Here is a 22,098-nt window from a genome sequence, read left to right as displayed (position 1 = left end):
TTGAGGTTAAGGTTAGGTTTAGGTTTAGAGTTAGGATTTTTGGAGGTTAGAGTTAGGGTTAAGGTTAGGGTTAGGTTAAGGGGTAAGGTTTGGGGTTAGGGAAAATAGGAGTTTCAATGGTCAAACATTTTTACTCCCCTAAAAGTCCTGAAAAAAGTTAATGAAAATAAATCTGTGTGTGTGTGTGTGTGTGTGTGTGTGTGTGTGTGTGTGTGTGTGTGTGTGTGTGTGTGTGTGTGTGTGTGTGTGTGTGTGTGTGTGCCTGATGTTAATATTAGGGGGGTGATGCTAATGTTAGGGGGGTGATGCTAATGTTAGGGGGCTGATGCTAAAATTAGGGGGTGATGCTAATATTAGGAGGCTGATGCAAATCTTAGGGGGGTGATGCTAATGTTAGGGACTGATGCTAATGTTAGGGGGCTGATGCTAATGTTAGGGGCTGGTGCTAATGGCTGCCATAAGGCTCTGGGTCTGAAGGGGTGGGCACAGTACATCATAAACACAAAAAAATAAAAAAATAAACACAGTCCCAGACTGCACAACAGACACTAACTCTGCCACCAACCCTAACGCACACTGGGTAGAGGACTCAATGTATGTGCTGTTTGTTTTCAAACTTTTTCCCCTAGGGGCCAGGGTATGGGTGGAGGGGGATTGTCTGTGGCGAGGGCCCAGGGTATGGGTAGAGGTGGCTGTAGCTAGAGGCCAGGGTATGGGTGGAGGGCGATTGTCTGTGGCGAGGGCCCAGGGTATGGGTAGAGGTGGCTGTGGCGAGGGCCCAGGGTATGGGTAGAGGTGGCTGTGGCGAGGGCCCAGGGTATGGGTAGAGGTGGCTGTGGCTAGGGGTCGGGGTATGGATAGAGGGGGCTGGACAGGGTTGTGGATGGGGGAGTGTATAATGTACTGTGCTGCTCTGACATCCCTCTCTGGCACCTGTCAGCCATGCTACAGTGCACTGCAGCTCAGCTCAGTCCCACACGCCCCCGCACTACTTATTCATTCCACCACGCCTCGTTGGGCCTGGTTGCCTCGCCGCAAAATTTGATTTAGGTTTCCGACGATGACTCGCGGGGCCCTTCTGTGCCCTGCATGCTGATGGGGTGTGTGTGTGTGTGTGTGTGTGTGTGGAGCGGGACAAAGCTGTGAAACAGAACTGTAGGTTATTGAGGAAAACAGGGCACGTCCCCACCGGGCCAATCGAGTTACTTTACATCATCGCTCATTTGACAAACACCTGCAGCGCTTAATGGAGTGGCACGGCACACCTTGGCGGAACCACAGGACATGGGGGGAGGGGAGGACGGGGGAGAAGTAGAGGAAAGGGAGGGGGGTAAGGGACTCCAGTTGTTTCAAGAGGAGGACAGAGTAGCAGAGATTTGGCAGGTGAAGGATGGTCTCTTTGTTAACACTGTGCATTATTACCTATTTAGCTCATCTATTGCGCTGCCGAGATCCTGCCACTATTGCTAACCTTCAGCCTCAGAAACATAAGCTAAGGCTCCAAGAGACAGAGGGGAGCTTGTTTGACCGGAGTTAGTTAGTGGGCTATGGTTTCTCATTGATGTCAACGTTCTCTATCTGTTTACCAGGGACTCCAAAACACCCCGGAGAAAACATTGTTTGTGGATTCCTAAGATAGGTTTATAGTTGTTGATAGTATCTCGCCTTGAGCTGGAGAAAGACCTTGAGAGGTCAGTGTTGTTGTTGTAATCCTCCCAGCGAACCCATAAAGAGAGAGTGTTATCATGATCAAATGTACAGAGCAGAGACAGGGAGATGGGAAATGGTGGGCTAACCAAACACATGACCATGGAAGGAGACAGGGAGGGAGGGAAACAAGGTCATATAAGGGCATACAGTATGGGAGGGAAACCTACAAATACACAAAGCTAAGCTGTATATCAATGATGTCTTCAGCATGGTTAAATAGTGGTACAGAGTCAAGGCTAGGTAAGCAACTAGATTCAGCTGCGGGCCAAATTTTGTCGGAGCGATTGGTCAGGGGGGCGGAAAATAATTCTAATAATATTTACACTGCAAATTGACCCCAACTAAACCACAAAATTAACAATCTTTTTTATATAGTTTTTTCTGAATTCCTGGTGATTTTACAGTATTTAAAAAAAAAAAACTAAAAATACATCAATTTATAAATGTGTGTGCCAAAAGAAATCCCTTGCGGGCCAGTTTTGGCCTGTTGGCTGTCCGTTGCTGACCCCTGCTTTAGGTATTCATTAGTGCAGGCTTGGGGAAGAGATTTGCTCACTACACAGATCACTGAGTCGATTGTAAATGGACTAAGGCAACAGAGGGGTAGCCTGTACTTTTTCCAGACATTTAACCACTGTCTACAAGCAAGTAAACAAACAACCCTACTCCAGCATGGCTGGCATACAGAGTGAAAGGAGAGAGAAACTGTGAAATGGATGTCTGGCAGAGAAAATAACAGACAAACTGAGGTTGAGGGAAAGGTAGAAGCACATTCCCTAGACATGTATGATGTTGGTAGAAAAAGTTGGCTATGCATAGGATATGAACGTAAACAGATAGATGACAATCTACAACACCTTTTGAAAGCCAGATAAGAAAACAACAAAACAACAGCTGTGTGGCTGTGTATATTGCTGCCCAGAGTTTAGCAATACGCCTACAGAACAATCACTATATTCCCCAAACTAAGATTCCCTGAACTTAAACTTCTCCCTGTCTTTAATCCCTCAGCCTGTGATGGAACAAACCAGCCAACTTTTGGAGCTGGCAAAATCGAAATGATGGGCGAAACTGGGTGTCTGTGTGAATCACAGCCAACATTAGCCCCGGATGGCAGCCCGCCTGGCTTGGTGCCGCCTGGTGCCTCCTGGGACGGGACGATGCACGGGACATGCAGGGCCACAGAGGACCTTACATAACCCACATCTCACCCAAATGACGGCCATCTCACTCCCACTGTCTCTGTGTGTTAACTACCGCACCAGCCCAGTCAATGCCAGCCAGGCTTGCCTCTCTGTTTGTCTCTCTTTGCCAGTGAAGAGGCTAAACTGAGGTCTTGTCTCCCCAGCCTACAGAGAGATCCAGGGGGAAGGGGGTACATGGCCAGAAGAGGAAGGCACATTGCAATCCCTTAATCTTCATTTAGAAGACTCAAGATATGAAAATGTGAAAAATGCTCAGGTAAATATGAAAATAAAACGCATATAAATGTTGAATGCCACACAGCCCATTCTCATGAGGACTTCCACGCAGCAGCATATCCACTAAAAGCCGGAAAAAGAATTCGGAAAAGCAAGATATTGCTTTTCTTGTAAACATTTGACAGGAAATGAGAGCATATTGCTGAGCGAACCAGGGGGGAAAAAGTGACAGAGGCGAGACAACAGCACAAATTACTTTTAAATGGATCTGTTGAGAGCCTGGTTATTGATCAATGCCGGGGCAGTCAGAGTGAAATGGCTTTTCCACACGTTGAAGTGGGACAGGCCTGTCAGATGACTGAAATAGCAGCCTGACACAGCACCGTACTGGAGACCAATGCTCTGATGAAATGACAACAAGTGAAACAGAGCGTGAGTTTTTTTTGTCTCTCACAGTTTAATACATACACAAAGCTTTTAACTGGCTCTCATGGGGCGTGTACACAGGGGACGAAGGCAGCGTGTAGTCTCCTAAGAGAACACAACAGTGGCACTGTGCATAGTGGTTTAAAGGGAACTGGATGTCTGTGGTGCAGAGTTGGCAACAAGCCAACCACTCAGTGCCCTGTCCCTCCCTATCAACAGCTGGTTTGGATCAAGGGGCCAGGGTTCTGGTCTAGAAACATGGTTTCGACTGCTCCTACAGTTTTGCTTCTGTACTGCAGTTTAACTGACGCCTCACCCAAAAATACAATTTCCATAGATGGCCACACGGAGAAGTGAGATTTGAACATTTCGAATAAGCCACTTTAGTCATCACCTTTTAGCACAAAACATCCATTGAATTATTCAAATAATAGTTGCTGAGGCTGATTTTGTTTCCATCACTCACAGCCGAAGATATTAACATGATATATTCATCCAATGTCTGCAATGTTTTTGGATGACGTGAGTGATGATGTCGTCGCTGCTCGTGCTGCTCTCTGTACTAGTGCGCATGTGATGTTGGTCCGTATAAACCAGATGCAACCAGGATATAGACGGTCCATGAATCAGCGTATGCAAACGTGAGTAGATTACCTTGAAAACAATGGTCGGACATCTTGGGCACGGTCTCCAGTTCTTATTATACCTCAGTGGTTGGGATGCAGTAGGCCAGGTGGACTAATTGTGTCACCATCATGACACAGAGATTAAAGATGCAATAGGCAAAAATCACTCCGCCATTTCCTGGTTGCTAAAATTATAATGGTTTGCCTAATTTCAGTTTATGTGACAAAACAAGCAATGTATAGTGTAGAGAATCATTGTACCATCTAAGCTGGTGCACAAAACCGAAAGTAAAAGACACAAAAACTAAACTTAAGAACGGGAAGCATAAAATATCTCACATGGAACAGATCTACCGCTTATTAGACTTGCTTTTAAAGAGAAAGACAGATCTATAACTCACATTTCTATGTGAATTTGGTCGGGTTGCCCAAAAAGTGACATATTGCAACTTTAAAAGGCAAAGATTCAAGATCCAAAGATGTCTCTTTGGGCCTCTACGGCTGCCATACTGTGTACCAGAGCCATATAGCTACATACTGTATACACTGAGTGTACAAAACATGCTCGTTCCATGACATAGACTGACCAGGTGAATGCTATGATCCCTTATTGATGTCACTTGTTAAATCCACTTCAAATCAGTGTAGATGAAGGGGAGGAGACAGGTTAAAGAAGGATTTTGTAAGCCTGGAGATAATTGAGACATGGATTGTGCATGAGGGTGAATGGGCAAGACAAAATATGTAAGTGCCTTTGAACTGGGTATGACACCGGTTTGAGTGAGTCATGAACTGCAACACTGCTGGGTTTTTCACGCTCAACAGTTTCAAGAATGGTCCACCACCCAAAGGACATCCAGCGAACATGAAACAACCGTGGGAAGCATTGGAGTCAACATGGGCCAGTGGAACGGTTTCGACACTTTGTTGAGTCCATGCCCCGATGAATTGAGAATGTTCTGAGGGCAAAAGGGAGTGCAACTCAATATGAGGAAGGTGACCCTAATGTTTAGTACACTCGGTGTATGCGTAAACATCTTCCCATTCATGGGATTGGATCCAACTTATCCACCACGTCTATACTGTATGTGCCTGACATGATACATGTGTCAGTCTACGTGGCAAAGAGATCAAACTTGAGAAAAAGTCGTCCTTGTCAGTGAGTTGACATCTAGTGTCGACAGCTGAAAATGTACGGGAGCGAGCCCTGACATATTTCATGGGGACCTCTCTTGTCAGTCGTGGTGTGCGTGTGTTCCTCGGGGAGTGTGTGTGCGTGTGTTCCTCGGGGAGTGTGTGTGCGTGTGTTGCTCGGGGAGTGTGTGTGCGTGTGTTCCTCGGGGAGTGTGTGTGCGTGTGTTCCTCGGGGAGTGTGTGTGCATGCCTCAGCTGTCAGCAGCCTCTCTACTAGGCCTTTAACAACACGCTGCCTCTGCATTTTGCTTCACTGCGTCGCTTAAAGAGCTTAAAACTTGTTTACACTTGGGAGGAAAACGTACACCCTCCTGGCTGTCACTCCACCATAGGAAACAATGGTACCTTTGTAGGGGAACACTTTTTTTTACAGGATTGCACTCCCAAGCTCAACAGTGTTCCTACGCAAAGGGAATTGGCAGGTTAGCTGTACCTTGTTAAGGATGTAATGCGTCTCCTCATGGTTTAATGGAGGGCGGTTTGGGAACAGATCTGGGTCAGACAGCAGAGAGGATCACGGGAGCGCGTTCTGAATCAGTGTAGCGGCGCCTGCGTTGGGGGGGGGGGGGGGGGGGGGGGGCACAGGGAATTTTGCGATCTGAGCGCAGGAGAACGAGATGTGACCGAGGCTGGTGTTTGGAAGTAAGTACACCCTCAGTTGTCTCTCTAGGGCAGGGTTGGGCTACAACTCGGGTCCTCGAGGGCTGCAGTGTGCGCAGGTTTTTTTGTTCCAGCCTGGCTTTGACACACACTTGTTTATTTCAATCGGGTAAGGAAAGGAACATAAAGTCTGCTCCGGGGAGGGGGGTTGGAGGAGAAAAAGAGAGAGAAGGAAAAGGTCCCACAATAAAACCCATTGATCCATGAGCAACAACAAAAAGGACATTAAGATGCTTTGCCTATCGATCCACAAATACCAACAAACACATCAATCTGTCTACAGAGCCGCTCCAGTCACTGCCAGACATCCTCCCTCCCTCCCTCCATCTCGTTCCATCCCAATGACAAGCTCAGTAAGTCTGTGGAGCCTGAGTCACTCAAAGGATCCGAAGATCTCTCAGTGAAGAGTTCCAGTCATTTGTTCCTTCACTCATCAGCAGTCTGTCTGGCGGAGAATGAGAGAGGGGGAGAGGAGCGGAGGGGAGAGGATGGGCAGAATGGGAGTGAAGTGCTAATTAAATAGCACATGATGGAAGCTAATGGCCCAGGTGACTTGACTCTACTTCACTTCCTCCCTGGGCCCTGCAGTGGTACTCAGTGGTTGATGTTGTTGTTGTTGTTATGGTTGTCTTACACAATTTCAGGATTTTTATACTCGTCCTTGGAGATTGCTGCCCAGAGGTGCTGTAAAAAATGTTGCGGCGATGTTATGGAAGTGTGAGATAATCTGTGTGTGTTTCGGTGTTTGTGTGTGTTACTGCCATAGAGAGTAAGCTCGCTCTTAGAAGGTCAGGCATGCAAACTACACTACACGCATGACTGGTACAGTAGTGCTGGGAATCAGTGTGAAGGGTGCTGATTAGATCACAAAGATTAAATCAAATCAAATACAATTTTATTTGTCACATGCGCCGAATACAACAGGTATAGACCTTACTGTGAAATGCTTACTTACGAGCCCTTAACCAACAATGCAGTTTGAAGAGAAATACCTACAAAAATAAGAAATAAAGTAACAAATAATTAAAGAACAGCAGTAAAATAACAATAGCGAGGCTATATACAGGGGGTACCGGTACAGAGTCAATGTGAGCGGACACTGGTTAGTCGAGGTAATGGAGGTAATATGTACACTACCAGTCAAAAGTTTGGGGTCCCTTAGAAATGTCCTTGTTTTTGAAAGAAAATAAATTTAAAAATCAGTTAAAATAGCATCACATTGATCAGAAATATAGTCTTGACATTATTAATGTTGTAAACTGCTCTTAAATGTTAGTAAAACTAAATGCATGCTCTTCAATCGATCGCTGCCCGCACCTGCTCGCCCGACTAGCATCACTACTCTGGACGGTTCTGACTTAGAATATGTGGACAACTACAAATACCTTGGTGTCTGGTTAGACTGTAAACTTTCCTTCCAGACTCACATTAAGCATCTCCAATCCAAAATGAAATCTAGAATCGCTTCCTATTTCGCAACAAAGCATCCTTCACTCATGCTGCTAAACATACCCTCGTAAAACTGACTATCCTATCGATCCTTGACTCGGCGATGTCATTTACAAAATGGCCCCCAACACTCTACTCAGCAAATTAGATGCAGTCTATCAGAGTGCCATCCGTTTTGTCACCAAAGCCCCATATACTACCCACCACTGCAACCTGTATGCTCTCATTGGCTTGCCCTCGCTTCATATTCGTCGCCAAACCCACTGGCTCGAGGTCATCTATAAGTCTTTGCTAGGTAAAGCCCCGTCTTAGCTGTGCTAACATAGTTGCAAAAGGGTTTTCCAATGATCAATCAGCCTTTTAAAATGATAAACTTGGATTAGCTAACACAACGTGACATTGGAATACAGGAGTGATGGTTGCTGATAAAGGGCCTCTGTACACCTATGTAGATATTCCATTAAAAAAATCAGCCATTTCCAGCTACAATAGTCATTAACAACATTAACAATGTCTACACTGTATTTCTGATCAATTTTATGTTATTTTAATGGACAAACTTTTGAACGGTAGGGTACATGTGGGTAGAGTTACTAAAGTGTCTTATGCATAGATAATAACAAAGAGTAGCAGCAGCGTAAAAGAGGGGGGCAATGCAAGTAGTCTGGGTAGTCATTTGATTAGATGTTCTGTTCAGTAGTCTTATGGCTTGGGGGTGGAAGCTGTTTAGAAGCCTCTTGGACCTAGACTTGGCGCTCCGGTACCGCTTGCCGTGCGGTAGCAGAGAGAACAGTCTATGACTAGGGTGGCTGGAGTCTTTGACAATTTTTAGGACCTTCCTCTGACACCGCCTGGTATAGAGGTCCTGGATGGCAGGAAGCACTTTTTTACCTTGCGGTCGGAGGATGAGCAGTTGCCATACCAGGCAGTGATGCAACCAGGATGCTCTCGATGGTGCAGCTGTAGAACCTTTTGAGGATCTGAGGACCCATGCTAAATCTTTTCAGTCTCCTGAGGGAGAATATGTTTTATCGTGCCCTCTTCACGACTGTCTTGGTGTGCTTGGACCAAGTCACGCACACACATACACGCACACGCACACTATAGCACAGAGGACGCATTGTACACACTGTGTGCTCACCCTGACCCTCACACTACCTCCTTATCCCCTTGTAAGTGCACTGAGGAGATCATGTAATATCCCAGTCACAATGCATGTCAGCTCCCTTATTAAGTCAGCGCTGATGTGACATTGAGACAATGTTAGCTGGCTGCCTCCACCACAGCACAGCCTGCCTCCTCTGCAGGGCCCAAACACACACTATCATAAACATCATTTATTCATGCTCTACACACAAATAGCTCCTTTCGCAGAGAGCGAGAAAGAGTGTTAACACGCGGTGTTGTCGGAGTGTGTGTGTGCTCGTGCTTCCAGGGCCCTTTTTGTTTGGCTCTTGTCAACATTGAAGCTGGGGAACGAACGGGACACAGGGAAAGGCATGGTGGGATACACAGTTATGACACACACACACACACACACTGTCCTCCTGAAATGCAATTACTGCACGTCGTCAGTCTTGCGAATGGCAGTAACGCATTACACATTTGGATAGCTAGGTGGGGGCTGGTGAAGGAAATAGATGAGTGTGTTAGCTCTTGTCGTGTCTCTGTCTCCATCTCCACCTCCACGGCTCAGTGCTCCACTGACAGCTTACTTTGTCAATAAGACACTTACAGTAACTGACAGGCCAGAGTATGTCTGAATGTAAAGTAGTACGGGAGGGTGTTGCACCAAATTCTGCCTCCCTAACACATACTGTTCTGTACTCTACAGATACAGAAACAATATTCACCTCGCTGGTCACATGAAGAAAGGGGGGAGGGGGGAACTGTACAAAACCTCAACCCAGAGGGACACAAAGACTGGAAGAGGTGATTCATGGGGGAAAGGAGGATGACACGGCAGTGACAAGGGCAATAGAACACAGTGACAGAGTTATGACATGGACTCGTCATGTTTACTGGCTTCTATGAGCAGCCTGCTGAGTGCTCCATGAATTCTATAGTATAGCCGGTAAATAGACGAGCCCGGTTTGGGTCTGTATAGGGCAGGGATCATCAACTAGATGCAGCCGTGGGACAATTTTTCTGGGGCAGATGGTCGGAGGGCTGGAACATCATTACAAATAATTAGTAGACTGCAAATTGACCTCAAGAAGCCCAAACTGATCTAATATTTGACTTAAACAATCATTTCAAAGCCTGCTTACATTTGTATACAATCACATGTCTCTCTATTATGCGTGGGAAGACTTGGGAACAGATTTTTAAAATTCACATCACTTGGAGCTGATTTATTATTTTTTTTGCTCAGAAAACATGGGGGGCCAAATAAAAGCACCCGCGGGCCGCCAGCTGGGGATCCCTGGTATTGACTTTAGTGTGGAGTTGGGGAGGATCAACACAAACCACTGAAATATGGATGGGATGTGTACACAGATCAGCCCCCTGGGCACGACTTTTCATCTAGAGTGGAGAAACAGCAGGAAGGAGAGAAATAGAGGGAGAGATGGAGAGCAGTAAAGAGAATATAGGACGGGGAAAAGGAGATAAGAGATTGACCCGGGCGAGAGAGAGAGAGAGAAGTAGGGGGTTATAATGAAAGAAAGGAGATAGGAGACAGAGAGACAGACAGCTTGACAGACAGGTTGTGTCGACGAGGGCTTTATGGCCGAGGGGTCTAGGGGTCTAGGGGACTGGGGGACTGGGGCTAGGGAAGAGTGGCTGCCTCCCTACCTGACCCTGTGGGTACTGTATATCCCTCTGATCTCATGCCCTTGGTGAGTCTGATAGAGTCTGATAGTGCAGCAGATGTGATACAGGCTACTGATGTGTTGTTCTGTGAAGCAAGTCTGTGTAATGCAGCGTTGTGATGGGGATCACAGTGGGATTAGGTGACTAGTAGAGATAGTACTGATGTGAGTGCAGCAGAGATAGTACTGAGGTAAGTGCAGCAGAGATAGTACTGAGAGGAGTGCAGCAGAGATAGTACTGATGTGAGTGCAGCAGAGATGCTACTGATGTAAGTGCAGCAGATATAGTACTGAGGGGAGTGGTTCAGAGATAGTACTGAGGTGAGTGCAGCAGAGATAGTACTGAGGGGAGTGGAGCAGAGATAGTACTGAGGGGAGTGGAGCAGAGATAGTACTGATGTGAGTGCAGTAGAGATAGTACTGAGGTGAGTGCAGCAGAGATAGTACTGAGGTAAGTGCATCAGAGATAGTACTGAAGGGAGTGCAGCAGAGCTAGTACTGATGTGAGTGCAGAAGAGATAGTACTGAGGTGAGTGCAGCAGAGATAGCACTGAGGTAAGTGCAGCAGAGATAGTACTGAAGGGAGTGCAGCAGAGCTAGAACTGATGTGAGTGCAGCAGAGATAGTACTGAGGTGAGTGCAGCAGAGCTAGTACTGATGTGAGTGCAGCAGAGATAGTACTGAGGTAAGTGCAGCAGAGATAGTACTGAAGGGAGCGCAGCAGAGCTAGAACTGATGTGAGTGCAGCAGAGATAGTACTGAGGTGAGTGCAGCAGAGATAGTACTGAGGTAAGTGCAGCAGAGATAGTACTGATGTGAGTGCAGCAGAGATAGTACTGATGTGAGTGCAGCAGAGATAGTACTGAAGGGAGTGCAGCAGAGCTAGTACTGATGTGAGTGCAGCAGAGATAGTACTGAGGTGAGTGTGGCAGAGATAGTACTGAGGGGAGTGGAGCAGAGATAGTACTGATGTGAGTACGGCAGAGATAGTACTGAGGTGAGTGCGACAGAGATAGTACTGAAGGGAGTGCGGCAGAGATAGTACTGAGGGGAGTGGAGCAGAGATATTACTGATGTGAGTGCAGCAGAGATAGTACTGAGGTAAGTGCAGCAAAGATAGTACTGAGGGGAGTGCAGCAGAGATAGTACTGAGGTGAGTGCAGCAAAGATGCTACTGATGTGAGTGCGGCAGAGAGAGTACTGATGTGAGTGCGGCAGAGCGAGAGTACTAATGTGAGGGCGGCAGAGTGCGAGTACTGATGTGAGCGCAGCAGAAAGAGTACTGATGTGAGTGCGGCAGAGCGAGAGTACTGATGTGAGTGCGGCAGAGCGAGAGTACTGATGTGAGTGCGGAGTTACACACGGAGTTACTTCAAGAGAGGGTTCTTCAGGGGTTCTTTGATAAGGGTGATGGTTCTACCCCTTAACTTTTTCCACATTTTGTTTCGTTACGGCCTTATTTTAAAATTGATTATATAGTTTCCCCCCCTCGTTAATCAACACACAATACCCGATAATGACAAAGCAAAAACAGGTTTTTAGACATTTTTGCCAATTTAGAAATAAAAAAAACAGAAATATGACATTTACATAAGTATTCAGACCCTTTACTCAGTACTTTGTTGAAGCACCTTGGCAGCGATTACAGCATCGAGTCTTCTTGGGTATGACGCTATAAGCTTGGCACACCTGTATTTGGGAAGTTTCTCCCATTCTTCGCTGCAGATCCTCTCAAGCTCTGTCAGATTGGATGGGGAGCGTCTCTGTACAGCTACACCTACTCATTCCAGGGTTTTTCTTTATTTTTTTACTATTTTCTAAATTGTACAATAATAGTGAAGACATCAAAACTATAAAATAACACATATGGAATCATGTAGTAACCAAAAAAGTGTTTAACATTTTTTTTTAAATCAACTAATTAACTTTTAAGAAGAAACACCTGTTAATTGAAATGCATTCCAGGTCACTACCTCATGAAGCTGGTTGAGAAAATGCCAAGTGTGCAAAGCTGTCATCAAGGCAATGGGTGGCTATTTGAAGAATCTCAAATATAAAATATATTTTGATTTGTATAAAACTTTTTTGGTGACTACCTGATTCCATACGTGTTATTTCATAGTTTTGATGTCTTCAGTATTTTTCTACAATGTAGAAAATAGGAAAAATAAAGAAAAACCCTTGAATGAGTAGGTGTTCTAAAACTTTTGACTGGTAGTATATTTTTAGGTCTCTCCAGAGATGTTTGATCTCTGGTTTAAGTTCGAGCTCTGGCTGGGCCACTCAAGGACATTTAAACACTTTGGAGCAGATTTTCATCAAGGATCTCTTTGTACTTTGCTCTGCTCATCTTTGCCTCGATCCTGACTAGACTCCCAGTACCTGCCACTGAAAAACATACCCACAGCATGATGCTGCCACCACCATGCTTCACCGTAGAGATGGTGCCAGGTTTCCTCCAAACGTGACGCTTGTAATTCAGGCCAAAGAGTTCAATCTTGCATTCATCAGACCAGAAAATCTTGTTTCTCATGGTCTGAGAGTCTTCAGGTGCCTTTTGTCAAACTCCAAGCGGGCTGTCATGTGCCTTTTAATGAGACGCTTCCGTCTGGCCACTCTACCATAAAGGCCTGATTGGTGGAGTGCTGCAGAGATGGTTGTCCTTCTGTTAGGTTCTCCCATCTCCACAGAGGAACTCTGGAGCTTTGTCAGAGTGATCATCATGTTCTAGGTCACCTCCCTGACCAAGGCCCTTCTCCCCCGATTGCTCAGTTTGGCCGGGTGGTCAGCTCTAGGAAGATTCTTGGTGGTTCCAAACATCTTCCATTTAAGAATGATGGAGTTCACTGTGTTCTTGGGGACCTTCAATGCTGCAGACATTTTTTGGTACCCTTCCCCAAATCTGTGCCTCGACACAATCCTGTCTCTGAGCTCTAAGGACAATTCCTTTGACCTCATGGCTTGGTTTTTGCTCTGACATGCACTGTCAACTGTGGGACATTATATAGACAGGTGTGTGCCCTTCAAAAACACGTCTAATCAATTTAATTTACCACAAGTGGACTCCAATCAAGTTGTAGAAACATCTTAAGGATGATCGATGGAAACAGGATGCACCTGAGCTCAAATTCGAGTCTCATAGCAAGGGAACTGAATACTTAGGTAAATAAGGAATTTATAAAAACTTGTTTTTGCTTTCTCATTATGGGGTATTGAGTGTAGATTGCTGAGGGGGGAAAAATTATTTTATACATTTTAGAATAAAGTTATAACGTAACAAAATTTGGAAAAAGTCAAGGGGTCTGAATACTTTCCGAAGGTACTGTATGTGGAACCATGATCACTCAAAGAACCCTTAGAAACCTTAAATGGTTATTTGCAGTTCAGAAAATGGTTCTTTATAGCGTCATAAACATTCTACTGTATATAGAACCTTCAGAGCATGGTTCTTTATAGAACCTTTAAAATAGGATTCTATACAGTATCCAAAATGGGGTCTGCTATCTTTACAAGCCAAATAACCCTTTCTGGTACTATATAGAACCCTTTTCGCTAAATATGTAGTACCACTCCAGTACTGTATGTCCAGACAGTGTTCCTGATAGAGGCAGCTGTGTGTTAGACTGCTGTGTGTTAGGCAGGGGTGGAAAAAGTACCCAATTGTCAAACTTGAGTAAAAGTAAAGATACCTTAATAGAAAATGACTCAAGTAAAAGTCACCCAGTAAAATACTACTTGAATAAAAGTCTAAAAGTATTTGGTTTTAAATATACTTAAGTACTGTATCAAAAGTAAATGTAATTGCAAAAATATACTTAAGTATCAAAAGTATATATAATTTCAAATTCCTTATATAAAGCAAACCAAACAGCATCATTGTCTTGTTTTTTAAATTTAAGAATAGCCAGGGGGCATGCTCCAACACATTTACAAATGAAGCATGTGTGTTTAGTGAGTCCGCCAGATCAGAAGCAGTAGGGATGATCAGGGATGTTCTCTTGATAAGTGCGGGAATTTGACAATTTTCCTGTCATGCTAAGCATTCAAAATGTAATGAGTACTTTTTTGTATTACATAAAATGTATGGAGTAAAAAGTACATACTTGTCTTTAGGAATGTTGTAGTAAAAGTTATCAAAAATATATATACTAAAGTAAAGTACAGATACCCCAAAAAGCTACTTATGTAGTACTTTCAAGTAATATTGTTATTTAAGTACTTTACACCACTGGTGTTGGGGTAATGCCTGGGAGGGTTCTCTGTGCCGAACATAGGGCCATAGCACCGCCACAGACCACGGAACCACATCACATCAGTCTATTAAATGTTAATGACACCCCAGCTAATATGTTACATAAGGCAGCAGTCTCTCTCCCCTCCTTCCTTTGTAAATTCAGTCACGTCACAGTGGAGTTGCAGCCAAACTGAATAATAGATCTATAGTTTCTCCCTCCCTCCCCCTCCCTCCCTCTCTCCTTCTCTCCCTCTCCCTCCCTCTCCCTCCCTCCCTCTCGCCCTCTCTATGTTCATGAGCAGCCCACTCATCTGATTCAACAGGGGATTGTTACCTGATGATATCATGTAGCTGTGAGACCACATGACAAACCAGCTTACACTGCAAATGTACTATAACCCACAGGGAATCCTCTTGCTTACCAAGCTGTCTGGAAGTCTGAAAAGGAAGGCACCTTCATATTTTGCAATCTTAGTACTCTACCGATGAACGTGGCACAAGCCTCAGGCAATAGACGTAACAACCAACCCCTAGTACTAAGCATACATGCACAATGCCTCAGCATGCAGGTGTTAAGAGCACACTAACGTTCCTGTACGGTGTCTACCCCTCTCCCCAATGAGCATGATTATACACAGGCAAACCAAACCATCATGCGTCTGCAAGCGCCAGGGAAAGGGGTAGAGAGAGAGAGAGGAGAGTGGGGGAAGAGAAAGACAGGTAGAGAAAGGGGGAGGGGCAGCGAGCGGGAGGAGAGATGGGGGAGAAGGCGAAAGAGAGGTGGGGGAACTTGGGCAGGGAGGAGACGGACAGTTACTTAATAGGTGGGGCACATGCCAATAACGCACTAGCATTATCTTAATATGAACCTAATGTGAATATGCTGTACGGACAGAGGGACAGGACTGTAGCACAAGTTGCACGCTTCTTATTTTATGAAGCCAAGTGGTTGAAATAGAAACGTTAAAGTATGGTGGACAGCAGATGTGTCATTCTATAACCCTTCAGGGGGTTTTATTATTTGTTTATTTTGGCTGGAGCATGTGCCCCTGGGTGACAATGACCCAAGTCTGATGGTTGCAGGGGGTTTGGGTGGGCTGTGCTCCACAGGCAAGCATAAGACACACACACACACACACATACACACACACACAGACACGCACTATGAGTGGGAGCACGCACAGGACAGATACTTTTTTAAAAATAGGACAGGAATGAAAGGAAACTTTGTTTTGAGGAGGAGGGGAGAACTATCAGTTCAGACAGAATATAAGAGAGTGATAGAGAGGGGAAAAGGCAACAAAAAAAGCAGCAGTTAAAAACCAAGGGGGGAGGGGAGTGCGGACAAACCTTCAGGCTCTGAGCTCTCTTTGTTGACCACTTGCTTCAGCGGGCAGCAGAAGATTTCGTGACACTTAGCACGAAAGGGGGACCCTTTACTCCTTAAATCCGCCGATGAATGGACGGAATCCTGCCGCAACATAATGTACTCCTGGGTACCTGGAGCAGCGTCATCCTGGACTGCGGTGGTGCCACAACAGAATGAACTGAGGTTAGGGGAGCGCTCACCACAACACAGACAGAAGAACAACGCAGGGTAGAAACAAAAGGCATAAGAGAAGACAGCAACAACATTACATCAGCAACCACTAGAGAAGTACTGCAACACAACACAGTCTGCTACAACAGAGGAAGTGAGAGGAAGAGACAGGAAGAGACAGGAAGAGAGAGGAAGAGAGAGGAAGAGACAGGAAGAGAGAGGAAGAGACAGGAAGAGAGAGGAAGAGAGAGGAAGAGACAGGAAGAGAGAGGAAGAGACAGGAAGAGAGAGGAAGAGACGAGAACATCAAGCTCACTAAACAACTTTAAAAATATACCACTAAAGTAACACCAAGAGAGGGAGGGAGGGGAAGAAAGAGAAAAACAAAGGGAGGTGGAGCACGGGGCAAACAGCTACAGAGACAAATGGAAGCTAAACGTTATGATGTAGATGTAGCACTGCGTGTCCCAAGGTCATTCTTAAATCATTCTAGAGTGTGAGAGGTTGAGTAAAGCAAGGCATGCGCGCAGACTGCAGTCTACCATCTGCAAGGTCAATACCAGCAGATCTAAGGTCAGATTGGCGTGCTACTGACCCCAACCAGACAGTGCCCCTTTTAAGGGAAGGCAAGCAAATGCAAAGGCATGCGCAGATCTCAGACCATCCAAGCAGAGTGTGGTGGTCCGGAATGTTTTCATGAAATCACACATGCAGAGACGATATTATTACAGTGCAGATGATGAATTCTATGAGGAAATGATGGCATCAACTGTATTTTGTTTTCAGTGTACTGCTGTAGGCCTGTCTGATGTTCATGAGGACATGTCTACAGGATCAGACACATTGTAAATGACCGCGGCAAGAAGACTACACCCCATTTGTCTTCTCCTTCACATGACTGCCTTAGTCACCATCCTCCATCCATCTCTTAAACTGCATATATCCACTTGTACAGACAGGAGAGGCCTACTGATCCACCAGCCTCACAGGCTACTTTCCCCCTAGAGAAAACTGGAGTCTAAATGAAGTCTGGGCTAAGACATTATAATCTATTGTCATTCTGTGGTATGATTTTAGGCTGACATCCAGAAGTCCTCTGTGGTGTACTGGCTCAGTGATAAAGTCTTATCTTCTCTCTTCTCTCTCTGCTCAGCTATTAAAAGTAAAACATGAATGAAATATATACAGTTGACATCCTCGACAAATATTTAAACTCAGTTTTTCACAATTCCTGACATTTAATCCTTGTAAAAATTCCCTGTTTTAGGTCAGTTAGGATCACCACTTTATTTTAAGAATGTGAAATGTCAGAATAATAGTAGAGAGAATGATTTATTTCAGCTTTTCTTTCTTTCGTCACATTCCCAGTGGGTCAGAAGTTTACATACACTGAAATAGTATTTGGTAGCGTTGCCTTTAAATTGTTTAACTTGTGTCAAACGTTTCGGGTAGCCTTCCATAAGCTTCCCACAATAAGTTGGGTGAATTTTGGCCCATTCCTCCTGATAGAGCTGGTGTAACTGAGTCAGATTTGTAGGCCTCCTTGCTCGCACACGCTTTTTCAGTTCTGCTCACAAATTTTCTATAGGATTGAGGTCAGGGCTTTGTGATGGCCACTCCAATACTTTGACTTTGTTGTCCTTAAGCCATTTTTCACAACTTTGGAAGTATGCTTGGGGTCATTGTCCATTTGGAAGACCCATTTGCGACCAAGCTTTAACTTCCTGACTGATGTCTTGAGATGTTACTTCAATATATCCAAATCATTTTCCTCATGATGCAATCTAGTTTGTGTGTACCAGTCCCTCCTGCAGCAAAGCATCCCCACAACATGATACTGCCACCCCCGTGCTTCATGGTTGGGATGGTGTTCTTCGGCTTGCAAGCCTCCCACATTTTCCTCCAAACATAACGATGGTCATTATGGCCAAACAGTTCTATTTTTGTTTCATCAGACCAGAGGACAATTCTCCAAAAAGTACAATCTTTGTCCCCATGTGCAGTTGCAAACCGTAGTCTGGCTTTTTTATGGCGGTTTTGGAGCAGTGGCTTCTTCCTTGATGAGCGGCCTTTCAGGTTATGTCGATATAGGACTTGTTTTACTGTGGATATAGATACTTTTGTACCTGTTTCCTCCAGCATCTTCACAAGTTCCTTTGCTGTTGTTCTGGGATTGATTTGCACTTTTCGCACCAAGGTACGTTCATTTCTAGGAGACAGAACGCGTCTCCTTCCTGAGCGGTGTGACAGCTGCGTGGTCCCATGATGTTTATACTTGCGTACTATTGTTTGTACAGATGAACGTGTACAGTGAATTATAAGTGAAATAATCTGTTTGTAAACAATTGTTGGAAAAATTACTGCACTTACTACATGCACAAAGTAGATGTCCTAACCGACTTGCCAAAACTAAAGTTTGTTAACAAGAAATTTGTGGAGTGGTTGAAAAACGAGTTTTAATGACGCCAACCTAATTGTATGTAAACTTCCGACTTCAACTGTCGACATGTTCCTGGTTCTGTAGCCATTGACCACACTCTCTCCCTCCTCCTACCAGCTAACGCTCCATCCGGGGGGCTGGATACGCACGCCTGCCGACACACTCAAGGAACACGCCCACATACAGGCACGCACGCACGTGTGCACACAAACACATGAATAGGCACATGAATAAGGCCCCTCTCTCTTTTCCTGTGGGACCAACTCATTGCAGTGAGAAATATAGGGGGAGACAAACACTTTCCTATCTTTTTAGAAGAACAGAGATAAAACGAGGAGGTAGTGTACATAGCTCACACAAAGAGGCTGCTCTGCCATACAGAAATAGTGACAGGTGCATTTCAAAGGTGAGCAATAATTAGTCTTTACACCAGCATTTAGCTCGACTCTGAACAAGGGCACCCAGACTAAACTGAAGACAACATAAAGGTTGACTTTAGTTAATAGCTACAGCTAACGAGTGTCTCTCTTGTTGAGCACCTGTCGAACCCCAGTCAGACTAGCTGTCGCCATTGGCGTCGGCTAATGGGGATCCTAATAAATCACAGTACAGTGTACAGTGACTCGCGGGTCCATTAGCAGACCAATGTATCACCACTATCCTATTTTTCTCCAGAAACTAGGCCTATATGCCTTTGTCTTAGTGGAGACCACCGCCAACTACTTCCACCTAAATCCTCAACCCAAGATGCTGGTTTCATGACTAGTCAGCACTAAAACAGCAGAAGAGAAAACGGAAGAAAGCAACAGAGTTGAAACTTTCACTGTGTTTTGGGTAGACAAAAGACGCTGAGGAGTTTTAATGCACCTGTTCTGAAACTTGACCTCTTTCCATGCTCCAGAGACAAGCATTTGGGGGGAAAAAACTTCCATCTTGCTCAGATCATTCTGCAACATCTAACAAAAAAAAACATGACAAATGAATTGTTTCCCATTTTATAAATGGACTGTCCAATCATCCAGTTTTATAAATTGTATCTTGAAGATCTTATTACTCTTTTGAGGCCCTGATAAGGGATCTCTCAGTGCACAGTGGACTCCCCGCCCCTCCTCTTTCCCTCTCTATCTGTGAGAAGTGACAGTGTTGTGAAGTGGCCCTCGTGAAGAACACTCACCCTCCTCACAGACAGCTTACAGCTGCTGGGTGCCGGTCACTTCATGCTGTAGACCAGGGTCCAACTTCACACTGCTCACTAGCACATGTACTAATGCACTCTGCTTTTTCTCTCCCTCTCTCATCTCATCTGCAATGGGTTGAGCTCCACTGACCCAGGTACGATGGGGGGGGGGGGGGGGGGGGGGGTCTTGTCTCATCTTGCTTTGAGAGAGAGCCAAGAATCTTCCAGAAAACTTTCAGGATCTCATCAGCAGCAATAAAAATGAGAGATGACAGGGGCCAGGGGAAGACCTGGGGAGTGGGCATGAGCAATTTACAAGTGGTAGCTCGCAATTTGGACAATTTACTCAAGTCAAGAGTTCTTATCCATCAAACAGGAAGGGAGTCAAGCATTTTGCATGATCTGGCTAGAAATCGTTAATCTCTAAAATTAGAATCAAAATTAAGCAAAGAGTTAGGTCTGTAGCCGCAGCTACACATTACTAAAATAGCTTGTGCTCATTGTGGAAATACAAGTGGTTGAATGAGGTTGTCTGTTGGGATGCAATATTTATAGTTTGGCTCTGTCTCATGATTTTTGCGTAGTTTTATTTTGGCTGTGTCGGGTCACCTTGGCGACAGTGAGCTGAGGTGAACTTGAGGTTTTCTTTGAAGCAGAGAGCGAATGAGCTTGCATATTTTATTCTGGGTCTTTGATCCTCTGTTTCTCCCTCTCTCTCCACAACTCTATCCAATAGGAGTAAAGTAGCTCCCCAGAGTCACATGATCTCCCGGTACCAATCCTCCCTAACTCTAGTCAGGAGATTCATCACCGGAAAAGTGTAGAAATGACTTAAAGTAACCCTCAAAAGTGTTCAAAATACACCATATTCCTCCTTTAAGTTGTCAATGCTGTCAGATTTAGGAGCACAGGCTAACTACTGTGTAAGATCCTTTGGGAGAGAATTCATATTTTTATGGATATTCACAGCTGTCACCTGATGTGAATATCAATCACTGTTTGAATATCAACGAATATCAAGTCAGAGCAAAGTAATAGTCATTATTGTACACACCTGCCATCTCTAATATAAACACCCCAAAAATATAACAAACGTCTTTAAAAAAAGGAATGCTTGCTCGTGTTTTCCTATGGCTAGGGACAGTTTGTGCTGAAACTTTCCCAGCCTCATTCCATTACCACAGAGGCCGTAGGATGTAGTGGACAGAAGGAAACCATTCCCACTAATGCTGCCGATTACACAGAATGGTCATGGGCAGTACTCACGCTTTCCCACCGGGAAGTCATTAATTTAAGTCAATCTACACTGTATAAAGGGGCTATGAATCTAGAGGAACTCTTTCAGTCAGAGGGGTTCAGCCATCTTGTTATGTTTACTCACCAAGAGAGAGTAAACAGAGGGTGAGGTGCTTTGATTACAGCGTGGCACACACCCTCAACCTCCCACTCTGCTTTGTTAAGTTCGAAGGATAGAGGTCACCACAGGTGTCAGAGCTAACTGTACTCGTTAAATCATAACGTTCACCTGAACAATACAGAATGTGGGGTGTAAAATAAACCCAGGGTCAACCACTGTAACAATAACACATTGCGTGACTATCTTACTGTACAGCTATAACATGCTCCCACTCTGCTGCTGGCCCTGAAACCGTGAACACCACATACACCCCAGGCTGAACCTGTAGGGCGCCCCTTACCCTCTCTCATAAGGACGCACTCACACATCGATGCCCACATACATATCTGTGCATGCACATACACACACACACACACACACACACACTCATAACCACTCACACTCATGCCTGCACCCACACACAATTACACTCCACCCCTCACACCTCTGTGAGTCACGGCCCATCAAAGAGGCCCTGGGTGGTGTTTCTGTTTACAACCCCGCCTCTTCCTCCGAGTGAGCGCGCTTCCTGAAACGACCGTCATCAAACACACACACATGCACGCCCACACAAGAATCCATAAAGAAAGAGCGTGCGTGACACTGTGCACAGCTGTGTGGGCTGGCATTAGAGAGGGCTGTGAGAGAGCAATGAAAGGGCAGAACAGAGAATGACTGAACTGCAGAGCTAAGCTGCTAGCCACTGTAAACTGACTGTCAGATCGAAGGTTTTTATGAATATCTGAAGAAATAAGTAAAAACAACTAGATTTGACTAAACTTTGAGATGAGAAATATTGTAGTGAGAGAGACTAGTAAGGATAGAATGAGAAGAGCCTCTCGGTCTCTCTCTCTCTCTCTCTCTCTCTCTGTCTCTTTCTCTTTCTCTGTTTCTCTTTCTCTCTCTCTCTCTCTCTCTCTCTGTCTCTTTCTCTCTCTCTCTGTTTCTCTTTCTCTCTCTCTGTTTCTCTTTCTCTCTCTCTCTCTCTCGGTCTCTCTCTGTCTCTTTCTCT

General features: G+C 45.0%; 1 protein-coding gene across 1 annotated transcript in view; it reads right to left on the bottom strand.

Moving 5' to 3' along the window:
- Nucleotides 1-16,043, bottom strand: part of LOC120047469 (fibroblast growth factor 13) — a 100,525-nt gene extending 84,482 nt beyond the window's left edge. Inside the window, exon 1 of the mRNA XM_038993003.1 lies at nt 15,884-16,043. Coding sequence (XP_038848931.1) covers nt 15,884-16,016 — 133 coding nt within the window. The 5' untranslated portion in view covers nt 16,017-16,043. The remainder of the gene's footprint in view (nt 1-15,883) is intronic.
- Between the last annotated feature and the right edge of the window lie 6,055 nt (nt 16,044-22,098).

The sequence above is a fragment of the Salvelinus namaycush genome, chromosome 5 (assembly GCF_016432855.1).
Source record: "Salvelinus namaycush isolate Seneca chromosome 5, SaNama_1.0, whole genome shotgun sequence".
In the NCBI taxonomy this organism is placed as follows: Eukaryota; Metazoa; Chordata; class Actinopteri; order Salmoniformes; family Salmonidae; genus Salvelinus; species Salvelinus namaycush.
The sequence above is the reverse complement of the archived record's forward strand: the minus strand, read 5'-3'. Positions and strand labels throughout refer to the sequence as shown.